We start from the raw sequence: 16985 nt of genomic DNA, 5'->3' as shown, positions 1-16985 counted from the left end.
TCTGGTTTCTATGTGTGAAGAGAGCACAATGGCTGGATCAGGCTCTGAAGCAGATACTTGCATAGGGAAGAGGGATATGATCCAAGTGCTTGTGTCTGCAGGTGGTCACAGGGTAGTTCTGGAAGGATAAGGATGTTGGTTTTCATGGGTGCCGGAGGGAGTCTGCTACTCGTTTGTCCTGTCCTGCTGGTTGAGCAGAAGCTCTTCTAGTGAGCCACTGGGTCCAAAGTCATTGACTGCATTAACATCTGAGCCATAGCCAAGAGGCATCCTCGCCGGGGGTGATTACAGAAGCCGTCGGGGAAAAAACTTGCCACAAGCTGTTTCAAGCAGGAGCACAGATATGTCCTGCACAAGGACTTTGGGTGTGATCTCTGTGACTGCAGAGCTCCCCAGGGTAACTTGGGTATGGGCACGCCAGGGCAGGAGAGCCCTGTGAGATCCTTGTCCTCTCATGGGGTTTGGGATGTGGACTGAAAGTGGCTGTCCTGAGCTTGAGGTTCTCCAGGAATGTAAAGGTCTGTTGATACTTGCCCTCCCTTGTGTGTTCCTGACAGTATTCCTCATGGTGATCGCATATCTGTTTTTCCCCGCAGATGGAATCTCCCGTCTCTACACCTGCAGTGTTGCCCTTGCACCTCCTTGTCCCTGTTGTCAACAATGACATCTCGTCGCCGTGTGAGCAGATCATGGTACGCACCCGCTCGGTGGGGGTGAACACCTGCGATGTGGCCCTGGCCACCGAGCCCGAGTGCCTGGGCCCCTGCGAGCCTGGGACCAGCGTGAACCTGGAGGGCATCGTCTGGCAGGAGACGGAGGATGGTGAGTGTCACAGAGCTTCTTGCTCTCTGACAGCGTCACGGAGGAGTTACGGCAGACCCTTCCTTCCCATGTCCCTGCTGTGTCATTATTTGGCATGTCCTGGGCTTTCCTGCCACCAGCTGGGTGGTCAGGACAGAGGAGCCCTGTGAGAGCAGTCCGTAATCAGTCCAGCAAAGGGAGTAATGGGCCAATACTTGCATCAGCCCCATGTGTTGCGTTATCCCTTTGCCCAGACAGCAGGCGAAAATCTAAGCTGCCATTTCTCTGCCCTTCAACAAGAGCTGACTTGTTCCAGAGGTGCCAGGGGAAAGGCCGTGCCAGCCGGCACGGGAATTTGACAGAGTTGACTTCATTTTTGCTTGGCAACCCACAGGTCTGTCACAAAAACGCTCAAACCCTGGGAGGCGGCAGAAATCTCCTGCTGGATTAAAAAACCCCAACAGAGCTCTCAAAATCGACTCAGTGGGAGATCAGCCTCTCAGCTCTCTTGCCAAGCCAATCCAATCTCTTTTTTCCACTGGAGCTCATCTCATCCGTGCACAGCTTGGTTTGCTTTCCCAGGTCCTTTGATGGGTTTTCGTTGCTCTTGGGGCTCTGCCAAGGAACGCAGGGATGAATAGGTGGCTCAGTGGCCCATGGGAAGTGTTGGAACTTGGCCTTCCCTCTAGCCTCAGTGGGATGCTGGAGTTTCTGCCTTGGGAGGCACGGGGGTGATCTCCTTGTGTTTGTGTGTGGAAGCAGAAACAGTCTAGAAGCACAAAGGTGAGAGAGAGCACTGGTGGTGGAGGCTGGTTGATGGGTCATCTCAGGTATCCATGTGCTCCTCTTGGATATCTGCTTCCACTCTTCCATTGCTATTCTGTGCCGGAAATGAAGCTGTTGGCCTTTATCCCAGCAACTCCTCACTGAGACTATTATCTGCGATCGAAGCTGAGCTGAAATCTCCATCCTCATGAGCTGCTTCCAGCGAGGTTCTCTTCTTGTCCCATGCTTTGGGAAGGTGGGAGTGGGCCTAGTTTGCCTTTTCTCTCTTGCTACTGGGAAACTGGTTTTGAAGCCATGGTCGGCGCAGGACCAAGTGCCACAGTGGCTGCTGGTGTGAGCACTGGAGTTGTTCCCCTTGGAAAAAGCATGTTGAGAAATAGCACCTGAGTTGTTTGGGAAGAGAGCAGTGGATGGACTATGCCAGGGAAGACTGGGATGTCTAGCTTGGGATAGAGTCCTCCACACTCCTCTGCTTTACCATCCATTCCATATGGAAAAAAAGTTCGCTCTGATTGAGGGCAGCTGGGAGTTGTGTGGTTTTTCTGCTACACCAAGGCAGAAGGATGTCACATGTAAAATCTGTGAGAAAAAACACAAAGCAGGAGAGTTCAGGAGCCCTGCTCTGTCCATCCCAGGGCCAGGGGATCTGCAGGGTGGGTCTGCTCTAAAGAAATCTATGGAAGGTCTGCACTGATCTACCAGCTCCTCAGCACTGCATGATTGGTGTCTCCAGGAGCCTGGCCACTTTGTAGGATACACCTCCTTCTGCTGGGGAAACTGAGGCACAGCTGGGCTGGGTTTTGGGGCACACAGCAGCAGAGTGGAGCATTAGCACCCTCCACTTGTGGGACTCCCCCATCTCCCCAACCCCATCAGCCTGCTCTTCTGGCGTAACTTCTCTCAACCCAAAACCCCTGGAGCTGCAGAGTTCCCTGAAAATCCCAGGGCTGCTGAAGAGCCCCATGGGCAGTGGGAAACCTCATGAGAGCTTGGGCCTTGTATGGTGGTTTTGGGTGGAAATCAGGAGAGGGTCATGGTGGCCGTGCCAGGGTGGATGAACTGAGCATTCCTGAGCCAGGGAGCACAAAAACATCCCTCTCTGCCAATTGCTAATTGAGAAGCCTTGCCATGGGAGCGGTTGCTGTTATTTTCTCCTGCTCCTCACCCCACCGTGGAGCTCCTTGCCTGTCTGCCTGTCCGTCCGCATTACCCCTCGCTTCCGCAGCCACCAGTTTGGAGCATGCCTTGGAGGTGTCCTGTGATTTCCCACAGCCCAGATATTTTTAGTCTCTGGTAATTCAGTGAACTCACACAGAGATCCTTCTCTGCTGGCTGCTAATGCTTGCCACTGTTGGGAGCAAGGATTTCACATCCAGTCCTGCACAAAGGTGAGCCCTGATACTGCGTTTGGTCTCTTTGGGTCTGCTGGGTGCCTTGGCTCCGGTCACGCAGCATCTCGTCCTTGAGTGAAAAGCAGGGGGGAGCCATCCCTGGTTTTTGCCTGGCATCTCTCCCTGGCCTTCTCATCTCTGTCAAAGATGGAGTTAAGGGCGATGCCGGATCTGGCTGTTGGAAGCTGGAGTTTGTGAAATGTCCCCTTGCCCAAAGGATATAGAGAAGAAAGCTACACCAAGGGCATGTCTGCAAAGCCAGATGAGGTGATTCCAGCATCAGGAGACTCTCCTCAATATCTCCAGAGGGATCCATCTCTCCCCTTGCTCCTTGGGATGTAGCAGCCTCATTGGACTGCTTGGAAAGACCCCAGAGCAGTGGAGCAGTTCTTGGCTTGCATCAAGTTTAGAATCACAGAACTGAGGAATGGTTTGGTTTGAAAGGGACATTAAAGCCCAGTTCATCCCACCCCCTGCCATGGGCAGGGATACCTTCCAGTAGCCCAAGTTGCTCCAACTCTCCATCCATCCTAGCCTTGAACACTTATAGGGATGGGGCAGCCAGAGCTTCTCTGGGAAACTTGTGCCAGGGCCTCACTACCCTGTCATGAAGGAATTTTTTTCCTAGTATCCAATCTAAATCTCCTCTCTTTCTGCTAAAGCCATTACTCTTTGGCTTGTCACTTTTTAGCCTTGCAAAAAGTCCCTCCTCAGTGTTCTTTTAGATCCCCTTTGGCACTGGAAAGGACTCTCAAGGTCTCCCTGAAGCCAGCTTTCTCCTCTCCATGTGGGGCTGCAAAACCATGGAGAAAAGCTTCTAAAGTCAAAGCCTGGCAGTGCTTGGAAGGGTAAGTTGGACAGAGAAGGACAAGTCCATCTGAGACAGGAGCATGAAGCTTCAATGAACGTGATGATGTCCTTCATGCCCTGAACCAACTTTGTCCTCTAGAAAATCTGCCATGAGCCCTGCTGAAGGCATCCCAGAGGGCTCCCACCACCAACCATCTTGGCTCTGGGCTTTTGGTCCACCTTCTCCTCCACCATTCCAGGTTGGTGTTGGCCCAAGGTCTGGTCTAGCTGGTAGTGAACACTGTTGTTCATGCTGTCCTGCAGCCATGCTGGTGACACTGTCCCTTTTCTGAGCCTGGCTGCACAGGTGTGTGTTTTATCAGGACACTTTCAGTGGGGAGCAGCTGTCTTGGGAGCTCCCCTAGTGCTGTTATGTGTAGTTCTTCCGATCCTCAAAAACTACTCACTGGTCTGATCACTGCTCTCTTTGGTGCCTCAGGAGCTGCCAGGTCTCCTCCATCCCCCTTGGTGAAGCTGGTGTCACCTGGCTTGGACCATTGGTGTCACCTTCTCACCTCCCCATGGTGCTACAAAAGTACTGATGGCAGCAAAACAAACACAAACCCTCTGAGCTATGAGGATCATGGTGTGGCAGCACCTGGAAAATGTCAGCACATGTACATCCTTTCCTCCAGCTCCTTGCTGGATGTTAGTGGCTCAGATTTCTGTACTCCAGCCATTTGGATTGTTCTTCTGCAAATTTCTCATGAGGATATGATGGAGCACAAGCCTGCTCAGGGTTGGCACATGCCAGTGTGGACGTGTCCTCGCTTGGAGCAGGAGGGAAATGCAGTAGATGGGGATAGAATGCAGAAGATGGGAGGGTGAGAGCAAAGACTTCTCAAATACAATGGATATGGCTTAGATGCATCCTGTGCCAGTTCCCATGAGAACTATGAGTGCATCTCATCAGGTCTCATGGACTTACACACCTTGAACTTCTCTTATAAGTGGTTCTTCCTTCTCCCAGACCCTGTCTTTGCCTCCTCCATCTCAGGTGGTGTGGCTGGAGCACTTGCTGGTGAAGATCAAGGCAAACAAATCACTGAGCCCCTCAGCTGTGGGCTACCCCAACTGCAGGTTTCCTTTGTGTGTTTGAGTTTCTCCAAGAGTTCCTTGTTAATCCATCAGGCCTTCTGGCATTTCCCCCCGACTTCTCTTTGTTGGGATGCATTGCTCCTGAATTCAGGGATGATCCTTGGACATCAACTGGCTTTCTTGGGTCCCACTTCCCTCCAGCGCTCTTATCCCATGGCACTCTGTCAAATGAGTCTCTGAAGACGCCAGTCTTCCCTCCTGGAGTCCAGAGCAGTGATCTTTCTGTGTGCTATAGTCCCTGGAAAGCAGTTGGATGGCCAGGGACAGTCATGCACCATCTGAGCATCCATCTCTGCATGGTATGATGGATGGGATGATCCTGTCTCCCTCTGGCCCTGCCAGGGAAACTGTGTTCATGTTGCCTGCCAAGGTTTGATAGAGGGGACTTCTCTGTGAGAAGACACCAGAAACTTCCCCCATGTTGGACTAGGTCAGTAAAGGCCAAGCCTGTCAGCAGTGAGGGCAGTGCCTCTAGGATAATATATTTAGGAAGGGGAGAAAAAGCAGCCCCCATTCCCCATCCTCCATCTGTTTGGGGGCAGAGATGTAGAAATCAGGAGTAAAGTTGAGCCTAAGAAAGAAGCCAGGAGAAAGTGTTCTAAGGTTTGGTTTTATTTTTCATTATCTTACTCTGATTTGATCTGCAATAAATTAAATTAGTTTTCCCAGGATGAGTCTCTTTTGCCTGTGATGGTAACTGGTGAGTGAGCTCTCCTCACTGGGTGAGGTGACAGTTGTGCTGGACAGCCCCATGGTGTCCCCTGTCTCCTGGCAGGAGCATGATGGCCATGAAGAGCTTTGGGTTCCCAGAGCCTGGGCACTACAGGTCAGGTGGGATCTCTGCACATGGGCAGGGCTTATGGAAAAGCTGGAACATCCTGAAAGTGATGCAGCTGGAGGGGAAATGACAAAGATAATTTCGAAGATGATGCAGCTGGGGAAGAAATTCATGGAAGAAGGGGCATCCCAAAGCCAGGGCATCCTGGAAGTGATGCAGGTGGAGGAAGAATTCATGAAGATGTTCTTGGTTGGACTTGGGGGATCATCTTTGAAAAGGGGGGAAATGTGCCCCAATACAATGGCTCCTGGTGCCCACAGCAGCCTTGTCCTCCATTTCTCATATGCTGCCTTCCTGAATGGCAACTTTGCACCATCACTAGCCCTTAAATTTTTCCAGCCAGGATACAACTCTGATGTGAGCAGGATGCTGAGTGGTTTGCACCCAGATTTGAGGGGTTTCGGTTCCTTGAGAGCTTCAAAGATGTCACCTTCTCATGAAACCAGGTGGGGTGGGAGTTACCCAAGTGGGATTCCTTCTGTTCAAGAGCATTTGCCTTCTTGAGGATGCGAAAGCATTGCTTCCTCACTGCTGCCCTTGTCATGCCTGTGCCTGCTCATCATCCTGCCATGGGAGGGGGACACAGTGGGTAAAAAAAGCTGCTTAGGATCTATCCTGGGGTTTAAATTGTCCTGGGTTATTGTTGGAGGATTAGGAGGGGATTTGGTATGATTGGTTGCAGCGGGTTAAATATAGGCTGGTGTGTGTTGGAGGTCTGGTGTTCCAACAGGGAAGGAGAGACAGTGCCGGCTCGTTTTGCCCCTTCTTCATTCATCTCTCTCTTGTGGCTGTGGTGGTTGGGAGGAAAAATGCCAGCACCTCCTTTCTAATATCACACACTGGCCCCAGGATGCACATGAGACTCCAGTGGTTTGCCATGCAGTTAACTTCCAGCAGCTCACGTGGTCTTCTCTGCCTTCAGAGGAGTTGAACTGGTGGGGAGAGCAGAGGGACTGGAAGAGATGAGGCCTGGGTTACTGCTGCTTGTTCCTCAGTGGCTCCCAGGTCCTTGGGCAGCTCCTGGGAGGACCCCACAGGAGCTCCCCAGAGGTGTCCTGGGAATAGTGGGAGTGGGTTGGGGGTGCAGAACGCAGCCAGGAGCTTCTTTGGGTTTCAAGGAAAGGGGGACAGGCTCCTGCTGCATTAGGAAGAACAGAAAACCACATTTCACGTGTCCTCTTCGGGATGCCTGGAACCAGCATCCCACTGTTGCCATTGATCTTTCCATGTGTGGGGCTGTGGGTTCCCAGCAGTTGGTTTCTCCCTCAGGTTGTCTCCATCATCACATCCTGGCCATGTCTTTGTTAAGGCAGGTCCCCAGTACCTTCCTGTGAAGGCAGAACCCAGCGTCTCTTGCTCACTAGGATGAGCCGGTTGTGGCTCTTGGCCATGTGCTGGGACCATGTCTTTTCATGATCTGCTTGCAACATTTTCTAGGAGGAAAAGGAGAAGGTCTGCATTTCATTTCTCTTTCTGAAGGAGCCCCACGTGTCAGGCCTTGGCTCCATGTATTATCCATGCTGAAGCCTGCAGCTGGCTGCTGGCATAGCACAGCGGGGGATGTGGGCTGAGATTTATAAACATGCTTCAGGCACAGCTGCTCCGGGCTCCCTCGGCTCCATCCATCTCCCGGGGCCGTATATCTTGCTGCACTCATCAAGCCTTGCAAACACGTTCCCGAGTTTTACCTTGCTTGGATAAATGTGCCTGGCACAACAGACTCTGCTCCAGTTATGCGGAAATCAGAGTGATGCGTGGCAAGGAGGAGACACCAGAATGCTGAGGGATGCTATGGAGGACCTCTCTGTGTCCCACAGAAGGTGCTGAGGGGCCTCGGCATGGGTATGAGCCAGGCAGTTCTTCTTCTGAATTAGTGTGGAAAAGCTGAAACTCCAGGGTTTTCTGACTGCCCAGTGACTTCACTCCATGATGGGAAGATGTGGCCCCTTAGATGGTTCTCCAGATGGAAATACAGGGCAGAGAGATGCCCCTGGAGGTGCTGAAGCAAAGCGGCCCAGGGCAATGGAGGATTATTCTGCCAGACTGGATTTTCCTGCCAGGGACAGTCGCCTGAGCAGGAATGCTGGGCTCAGCTTGCCATCTAGTGGCAGTAGCAGCTTTTTCCGGAGGGTCATGAAGTTCATGGCCATGCTGGTTCAGAGCCCTGCTGGCGTGTCTGCAGCTCCACTTTGAGGTCCACCACCTTTATAGGGGCTGTCTGCATTTCTCCCAGGGGCTTCCCACCTATTTCTCCCTGGAGATCACATTCCCTACCCTACCTGAGCACACATGGAGCCAATGTGGATCTTCAGGCCCCCCGTGGAATCTCACAGCCCTCTGAGGGTCACTGGATTTTAACATCCCATGAAAGTAGGAAACAGGAAAAGCAGTTAGGTGTGACATGCTAAGGGAAGGGAAGAGCTGGGTGTCTTCAGCTCTCATGTTGGTGCCCCTCCAGCCCTTAGCCCAATGTCTCACCTCTTCTGAGAGCCCATGACCCCTTGTCCATCCTCTTTCAACCCTAGACCTTAGCTCTTCTTCCTGCCTGTCTCGAGGGTCAGGTTCCTGGCACCGTGGGATCACCCCTGGCCCTGTGTGACGCTTTCCTCTTGCCTTGCAGGGATGCTGGTGGTCAACGTCACCTGGAGGAACAAGACGTACGTGGGGACGCTGCTGGACTGCACGCAGCATGACTGGGCACCTCCCCGGTAAGTGGGTGGGGGGCTCGGGTGGGCTCCTTGTGCTGAGGGCAAATCTGGCCCTGTATGGCCCCCGTGACACCCAGAACATTCTGCCCTGTGCCCACGGGGCTGCCACAGGGGTTGGCATCCCCTCCTTGCCCAACCCAACTGCTCCTGTGACTTCCCCTGCAGTCACACGTCCATTTTCTTGGGACTGGAGATGGTTTTGCACATCCCAGGGGACCTCTCTGGTTCCTCTTTATCGACAGTGTGGGGAGAAGTCTATGGGATTTGGTAGTGAGGGGAGTAAGGGGATCTCCATTGTGCCTTGGGGACAGCACAGCCATCTCTCTGTTAAAACCTCTGTGTCCTCCTCCCTGCAGGTTCTGTGACTCTCCCACCAGTGACCTGGAGATGCGCAACGGCCGGGGCAGGGGCAAGCGCATGCGGCCCAACAGCAACACGCCGGTCAACGAGACGGCCGCGGCCTCGGACAGCAAAGGGACCAGCAACAGCAGCAAGACCCGGGCGGGAGCCAACAGCAAGGGCCGCCGGGGCAGCCAGAACTCCTCGGACCACCGCACCCCGCCCGGTGGCACCGCCGAGGACGTGAAGGCCAGTCCCTCCTCCGTCACCAAGCGGAAGAGCAAACCCCTCTCCGACATGGATCTGAACTCCAGCTCGGAGGACTCCAAGGGCAGCAAGCGCATCCGCACAAACTCAATGGGCTCGGCCACAGTGCCGCCTGCCACAGTCAAGGTGGAGCCAGCTATCCTGGAGCGCAGCTGCCCTTCTCCCATCCTCATCGACTGTCCCCACCCCAACTGTAACAAGAAGTACAAGCATATCAATGGGCTGAAATACCACCAGGCCCACGCACACACGGATGATGACAGCAAGCTAGAGGCGGATGTGGACAGTGAGTATGGCGAGGAGCCCTCCCTGCATGCCGACGTTGGGAGCTGCAACGGTGCTGCCGGGACACAGAAGGGCTCCCTCTCACCTGCTCGCTCGGCCACCCCCAAGGTGCGTTTGATGGAGCCCCACAGCCCCTCCCCATCCAGCAAGTTCAGCACCAAGGTCCCCTGCAAGAAGAAGGTAGGTGGGGAAGGGGACACAGACCTGGGTGCTCTGTCCAATGATGGCTCTGAAGATGGTCCTTCAGTGGCCGATGAGACAAGTAACGATGACTTTGACTCTCTGGAGAAGCGATGCATTGATAAGGACAAGTCGAAGAAAGCTTCTGGTGCTAAACAGGAGAAGATTCCTTCCAAAAGCTTGAAGTCCGCCAGACCCATTGCACCAGCCATCCCCCCGCAGCCCATTTACACTTTCCAGACTGCCACGCTCACCACAGCCAGCCCCGGCTCCTCCGCTGGCCTTGCCACAACTGTGGTCCAGACCATGCCCAACAGCCCCCAGCTCAAACCCATCCAGCCCAAGCCAACGGTAATGGGAGAGCCCTTTGCTGTCAACCCTGCCCTCACCCCTTCCAAGGAGAAGAAGAAGAAAGACAAGAAGAAGAAAGACCCCAAAGAGGTGGAAAACCCTTTGACTCCTGGCAAAGCCTGCAGAGCAGAGGAAGGTAAGAGCCCTTTCCGGGGGGAATCCAGCGAACTGGGGATGAAAGGCGAGGGGCTGCTGAACGGTTCATCTGATTCCCACCAGAGCCGGCTCGCCAGCATCAAGGCTGAGGCAGATAAAATCTACAGCTTCACTGACAACGCACCCAGTCCCTCCATCGGCGGGGCCAGCAGGCTGGAGAACACCAACCCAGCCCAGCCCCTGACCCCACTGCACGTTGTCACCCAGAATGGGGCAGAGGCCAGCTCAGTGAAGACCAACAGCCCGGCCTACTCAGACATCTCCGACGCTGGGGAGGATGGGGAGGGCAAACTGGAGAGCGTGAAGGCAAAAGACCCAGAGCAGCTGGTCAAGGAAGGCGCCAAAAAAGCTCTTTTCCCACCACAACCGCAGAGCAAAGAGTCTCCCTTCTACCAAGGCTTTGAAACCTACTATTCCCCTGGCTATCCCCAGGCTAGCCCGGGACCCCTGAACCCCGGCGGGCAGTCTGCAGCCGACACACAGACCTTGAAGCTGAAGAAGGACGAGGAGCAGGAGAATCCGGAGGTGAAGGTGAAGAGTGAAGGCTGTGAAGAGAAGAAGGCAGAACTCGGCAGTGGCTCCAGCCAGCAGCCCTCAGTCATCCAGCAGCGCCCCAACATGTACATGCAGTCCCTTTACTACAACCAGTACGCCTACGTGCCACCCTACGGCTACAGCGAGCAGGGCTACCACGCTCACCTGCTGAGCACCAACCCTGCCTACCGCCAGCAGTACGAGGAGCAGCAGAAGCAGCGGCAGAGCCTGGAACAGCAGCAGCAGCGAGGGCTGGAGAAGAAGGCAGAGCTGGGCTTGAAAGAAAGGGAGGCGGCACTCAAAGAGGAATGGAAGCAGAAGCCACCCATGCCCCCAACACTGACCAAAGCCCCGAGCCTCACGGATCTTGTCAAGTCAGGGCTGAGCAAGCCCAAGGAGCAGGGAGGTCCTGATATGGCCAAATCTGTCATCATCCCCAAGCTGGAGGACTCGTCCAAGCTGTCCAGCAGCCAGGTTGCTGAGGGCCTCAAGGTGAAGCTGAGCGAGGCTGGTCACCTAGGGAAGGAGACGGCTGAGACGAAGGCTGGCTCTGAGTGTGGCCGGCAAGCGGAGGTGGACCCTGTTCTCTGGTACAGACAGGTAATGCCATGCCCTGTCTGCCAGCCCAGCCTTGGGTTTGCTCCTGGAGGAAGCCGCTCACTGGGCTTTGCTGGGGCCATCACCTCAGAGAACACATGTTGTCCTTTGCTTGTGGTGGGACTCCATGAGATTCCCTTGGGGCCAGAAAAAGGGTGGGGCTGTGAGGCCATGGATGAGCTAGGGAGAGCCCGAGGAAGGGGAGTGGGGTTTGCTGGTCTCCAAAGGCAGCCTGGATTTGGGACAGGTGGGGCTGTGGGGAGACAGCTGCTCTGGTGGTTGGCTGTTCTTGTGGGAAGCAGAGGCCATGGATGGGCCAAGGAGACCCCAAGGAAGGGGAATGGGGTTTTCCAGTCACCTCCAAACACTGGCTTGTTTTGGGACAGGCAGGACCAGGGGGAGATAGCTGTTTTGATGGCTGGCTGTTCTTGCAGGAAGCTGAGTCCCGGATGTGGCCCTATGTGTACCCAGCGAAGTACTCGGACATCAAGACAGAGGATGAGCGGTGGAAAGAGGAGAGGGACCGAAAGTTGAAGGAAGAAAGAAATCGAAGCAAAGAATCATCATCCAAAGAGGACGGGAAGGAGAGCACTAGCTCTGAGTGCAAGCTGACCCCCACTGAGGAGGCTCGCATGGTGGGGAAGGACCCCAGGCCCAGTGTGCACGTCCCCGTGTCCTCACCCCTCACGCAGCATCAGTCCTACATCCCGTACATGCACGGCTACTCCTACAGCCAGTCGTATGACCCCAACCACCCCAGCTACCGTGCCATGCCCACCGTCATGATGCAGAATTACCCAGGTAGGGAGCAGGGGGCTTCAAGGGGTGTCTGTTCCCAGCTGTCCCTGCTCTCGGGGTGGGGGATGGCTGTGGGACATCGTCTCACACACATACAGAGACACATGCTCCCACTGTGGTGCCCAAATACTCCTGGTGCCCTGACTGCTCTTCTCCCCCCAGGATCATACCTACCCTCCAGCTATTCCTTCTCTCCGTATGGGAGCAAGGCATCCGGCAGTGATGACAGTGACAAGTCCCGAGCCAGCCCCAGTGTGAGCTGTAAATCCAGCTCAGAGTCCAAGGCCCTGGACATCCTGCAGCAGCATGCCAGCCACTACAAGAGCAAATCACCCACGGTGAGGGTCAGGAGGGCGCTGGCTTTGCCCAGCTCTGTGGGATAGTCCTTGGATCCTATAATGAGGTGGGAACAGCTCTGCTTGCCATATGGTTTTGCTATTTCTGCTGCTGTGGGAGACCTGCAGCCATGGATTCCAACATTACAAATCCTTTGGGATGGACCAGCCAAACCTGTGCCCCAGTGCTGGGGCTTCTCCAGGCCCTGCAGCAACCAGGTGACACTTGTCTTCAATCCTGGAGCTGGTACATGGGAAGTGGGGGCCACCTCCATCCCATGGCTCCTCCTGGGCAGAGCTGGGAGACAGAGCTTGGACCCAGTGAGGAAAGAATTGTCCTCAAACAGGCCCTGTGCCCTCCACATGGCTTTTGGCCATCCCACCCCACTTCCCATCAGCATCATGGGAACCTTCTGGGCAAAGGCAGAGAGAATATCCTGCTATGTGCCCCAGAGTTGCTGGTCATGTCCCTCAGCATGCGTCTGCTTTCTCCTCTCCAGATAAGTGAGAAGACGTCTCAGGAGCGGGATCGCAGTGGCTGTGGCGTGGTGGGGGGCGGCGGGAGCTGCAGCAGCGTTGGGGGAGCGGGTGCAGGGGAGAGGAGCGGCGACCGGCCCCGCACGTCGCCCTCCCAGCGCCTGCTCTCCACGCATCACCACCACCACCACCTCGGGTACTCGCTGCTGCCAGCGCAGTACAACCTGCCCTATGCAACAGGTGAGAGTGGGGCTGGGCTGGGGGGGAGCTGCACCTGCCCTTGGGCCGTGGGACCCTCACACTGTCCCCGAGGTGACCGGCCCTGTCTGCCAGCTCATGACACTTCTTCTCCCCCCCCCCCCCAGGTCTCTCCTCTACAGCCATCGTTGCCAGCCAGCAAGGCTCCGCTCCCTCCCTATACCCACCTCCCCGGAGGTGAGAACGGTAAGGCTCTGCTCCTGCCGCGCCTCCAGCGGCTAGGCTGGGCGCTCACAGGATGCCCTCGAGGGTTTAGGGTTTGCCCATGGCGCTGGGGCTCACGGGAGCTGATTTGCCCTTGGGTCGTGGCAGGATGTGACGCGCCGGGATGCCTGGGCTGTACAAGACGTGTGACTGGCTCACATGGAGAAGTGCTGGAGACTCCTTTAGACATCAGTTGAATGGTGTTAATTGTACTGCTTGACGTTCCTGCCGTGATCTGAGGCAGGCTCTGTCTTCTCCCCTCATCGGACACACACTGACTCCCCACCCCACCCCTTTGGTGAGTGGGTGAGCTGGTACCTGCGGATGTATTTATTCTACTGAGCACCAGCACTCGGGGTGGAGGCGACTCACCTGCCTGGTGCATATGAAGAGGAAACAGAAGCACTGAGGTTTCTTGATGAATTTGGGACCCTGCCGCATGTCTCTGAGGTGCTGCTTCACGACAGGACTGGGGGCAGGCGAGGACTTGGAACACGGGGCTGAGCCTGCTGTGTGGCCACAGTCTCAGGAAAGGAAGGAGGGACTGGCTCACAGAGCCTTGGCAGGTGTCAGGGGGCTGGTGTGAGCTAGGTGGGTGGGTGGCAGCCTGGCTGGATGCAGCTGTGGGACTCTTCCTGTCCCTCATCTGGTCCTGGACCCCACAGCACCCACAACTCTGTGCCAGTGGGCAGGAGCCACCAGCATGTGGCAAATGGTCAGAGCGGGGCTGGGGAAGCTCTTGGCCCCAGCAAAGCAGCATCTGCCCTTGGGGGCTGGTGCTCTATGGGGCTGGGGGCTCTGTTCCCACAAGCTGCCAGGGCCCCCAGGCCATGCATGGTCCAGACCTGCCTGAAGCGCCTGCCTGTGGCTTTTGCTTTGGTTTCTGAGCTCCAACTCTGCAAATCCCAGCCTTTCCTCCGCCCCACTACCATGGCAACTGCCCCCTAAACCCTGGGGCAGCACATCCTGCTGTGGGGGGCTGTGGCTCCCCTTTTCATCCACCTTTTGCTTTTAGGGCGCCTTCCCCAGGCCGCAGGCAGGGCGCAGCAAGAAACAAGCACACTTAGGTTCTGCCGGAGGCACGTGGGGCCATGCTGGTCCCTGCTCCAGCCTCGTGCCAGAGCTGGGGGCACCAGGTCCTGGAGGAAGGTGGTCCCCAGTCCTGGCTGCTCCCCAGCTCTGAGGACAGGGGCTTTCTGGTCCTCTGCCCCCAGCCCCAGAGTGGCTGTCCCCAGGCCGACACTCTACCTCGGCCCCGCAGCAGCCGGGCCGCCCCTGCTCTCCCCCGCCTCTCCTGCTGCCCTGCTGGGGGACATGGGGGCCATCGGTCTCAGTTGTGTGTCCATGTTGCACCCGGCCCCGAGGGCTGCTGTAAGGGGATGCTCTGCCTGCTGGGCTCTGTACATACTGTAAAAAGCAATTGTTTGAAAGCTGTTGTTTTGGGTTTTGTTTTCTTTCCCCGTTTCTTCCCCTTCCCATTGTACCCAGTTGGAAAGGAGACACTGGCTGCTCTCAGCAGCACGGTGCCCCAGCCTGCTCTTGTTGTTTGACTCATTTTTCTTCCACTCTTTGTTGTGTTTGGAAGGAGTCGGGGCCACGTGGCGCGGCACACTCCGCAGGGACAGGGTGGGTTGATGGACCCACCCCACACCCATCACAGAGCCACATGAAGCCACGGGACTGGGGACTGGTGGGGTCAGGGTGCTTTGGAGAGCCCCACAGCCCACCCGTGGAGGAGTGTCCCGCTGGCTGCTCCTACCTCCAGCCTCGGCCGGCCCGGCACAGCCGGGCTCCCAGCACGGCCGGGGCCCACAGCGGCTCCAGCGGCGCAGAGGAAGTGCCTGGGGGTGTTGGGGGGTGCCACAGGCTTCGCTGGCAGTCGGAGGGGCTCGGGGGGCTGCTCCCCACCTTCCCAGTTGGGTCCCAGTTGAGTCTCCCTTTAGATGTTAAATGAAACAACAGTTTATGCAGAATAGGTTTGAGGTTTGACATTTCCCGGGTTCTCTGGGCCAGCTGTTGCCCACGGGGCCACCCCCAGCCCCGGTGTCAGACCGTTGGTGTTTATAGCTCGTTTCCATTGGCGTTGCTGTGTTGGGTTTCATTTCAGTCTTCCTGACTCTGCCCTTCTGTAAAGTGTACATTATTACCGAGTTCCTTGTTTTTTTATATATATATATATAAATATATATATATACAAACTGTACTCTTCTTGCCTTTGTACATTTAGGCAAGGAGGGAGAATAAATCTTTTTAAGAGACAATCACAAACCTGTGAGGGTGGCTTTTTCTTCCTGTTCCCCCAAGTCTGGTCCTTTATCCCCAAAAGCTGTGGCCAGTTATTTTTGGGGGTGGGAGAGAAGGTTTCCCCATCTCGGGCATGTGAGAAGGCTCCTGGTGCTCACTGACTCAAGGTTTCTGCCCTGTGGCCCTGGATCTGTCTCTGCCCCAGCACTCATGGCTCTGGTACCCACCAGATCAACTCAGACCTGGTAATATGAGGCAGAACCCCCCAGGATTGAACCCCTAGGCACCAAGCCCTGCCCTACATCATGGCCCCCGGGTAGAGGAGGTACTGGAGACACAGTGATCACAAGGCAGGGTTTGGCTCCTCCAGCTTTGCCATGGAGGTAATCTGTGTGGGAGGCAGCACTCTGAGACATCGGAGGCACCTTCCATTTTTTCCAGAGGGTATTTTGGAAGGCATTTGAGAAATCCACATTTGCCCTCCTTGGCGTGAGACAGGGCAGGAGAGGATTTGAAATTGTCAGAGAAGCATGTGCAGTGGCACAGCCCCGTATCTCCAGCACAAGGAAAAACTCAGATCAGCCTCACTCCAGCTCCTGTGACCAGAATCCTACACCTTATCTGTCAATTTTACCACTATGAAGGAGCAAAGTGGTTCCATCAGCTGGGATGTGCCAGCCTGGGTCACCATGGGGTAGCAGCCAGCCACTGCCACATGCAGGGACACCCAGGGCCAGTCTTGGGCCAGAGTTGAGGCAGCTTCAGGAAGGGATAAAACTGCACCCTTCTCAAGCCAGAAGCAGCACTCAGTTTTAGCCAGGGAACACCCATTCCCCAGGGCTTCTCTTGAAAAGGACAGCCCATTTGCTTTTAAACTGATAGAGAGTCTAATGCCCCGCTGGAGGGAGTGGAGCTCCTTTCCCTCTTGGTTTCATGGAGGTGAAGGAGGGCAAAAGAGACCCACATTTATGATTTATTCACACACACTATATCCCAGCCCCACCTCCCCCAAACCAAACACTCACCATGACTCAGGTCCAGCTTCCAACAGAATTGTCCATCGAAGCACAACAGGAACAATCCCACAAGGAGCCAGGCCAGGAAGAGCTGAGGGCATGGCCCTGGGGCACATCCCCCTTCCCTGGGGCCTGTCAGACAGAGCCAGCCAGGACACAGTGCCATGGTACAGGGACAGGACACCTCCTCCAGCATTGGATAGGGCTGGGCTGAGCCATGACCTACTGCCAGCACCTACTTCTGGAAAAGCCCCTGGATGGGGAGAGCATCCCACCACCTGACCCCACACAACCCTTTGGTTCGGATACAGCCAGTAGTGGCATCTCAAGCCTTGAGCTTATCCCTGTGGGAAGGTGAACAGGAGCAGAGGTGCAGGTTTGGGGTTGCTCTGGACCCATCCTGGGGCAGAGGGTAAAGGCAGGAGCTTTTCCTGGCTCTTTGTACTGTCCCAACAATCACGGTGCAGGTCAGA

At 55.6% G+C, this 16985-nt stretch overlaps 1 protein-coding gene across 3 annotated transcripts in view; it reads left to right on the top strand.

Moving 5' to 3' along the window:
• The window catches only part of ZNF609 (zinc finger protein 609), a 63254-nt gene extending 48572 nt beyond the window's left edge, over positions 1 to 14682 (top strand). For 2 of the 3 annotated variants that reach the window (XM_066328615.1, XM_066328616.1), the window contains exons 3-9: positions 597 to 822; positions 8384 to 8471; positions 8828 to 11183; positions 11615 to 11981; positions 12141 to 12316; positions 12814 to 13030; positions 13156 to 14682. In XM_066328615.1, the coding sequence (XP_066184712.1) occupies positions 597 to 822; positions 8384 to 8471; positions 8828 to 11183; positions 11615 to 11981; positions 12141 to 12316; positions 12814 to 13030; positions 13156 to 13229 (3504 nt within the window). In that variant the 3' untranslated portion in view covers positions 13230 to 14682. The remainder of the gene's footprint in view (positions 1 to 596; positions 823 to 8383; positions 8472 to 8827; positions 11184 to 11614; positions 11982 to 12140; positions 12317 to 12813; positions 13031 to 13155) is intronic. The other variant, XM_066328617.1, reaches the window with a different exon arrangement.
• The last annotated feature ends 2303 nt before the right edge of the window (positions 14683 to 16985 follow it).

This window comes from Sylvia atricapilla, chromosome 13, assembly GCF_009819655.1.
Source record: "Sylvia atricapilla isolate bSylAtr1 chromosome 13, bSylAtr1.pri, whole genome shotgun sequence".
NCBI lineage: Eukaryota > Metazoa > Chordata > Aves > Passeriformes > Sylviidae > Sylvia > Sylvia atricapilla.
This window is presented reverse-complemented; position numbering and strand designations above follow the sequence as displayed.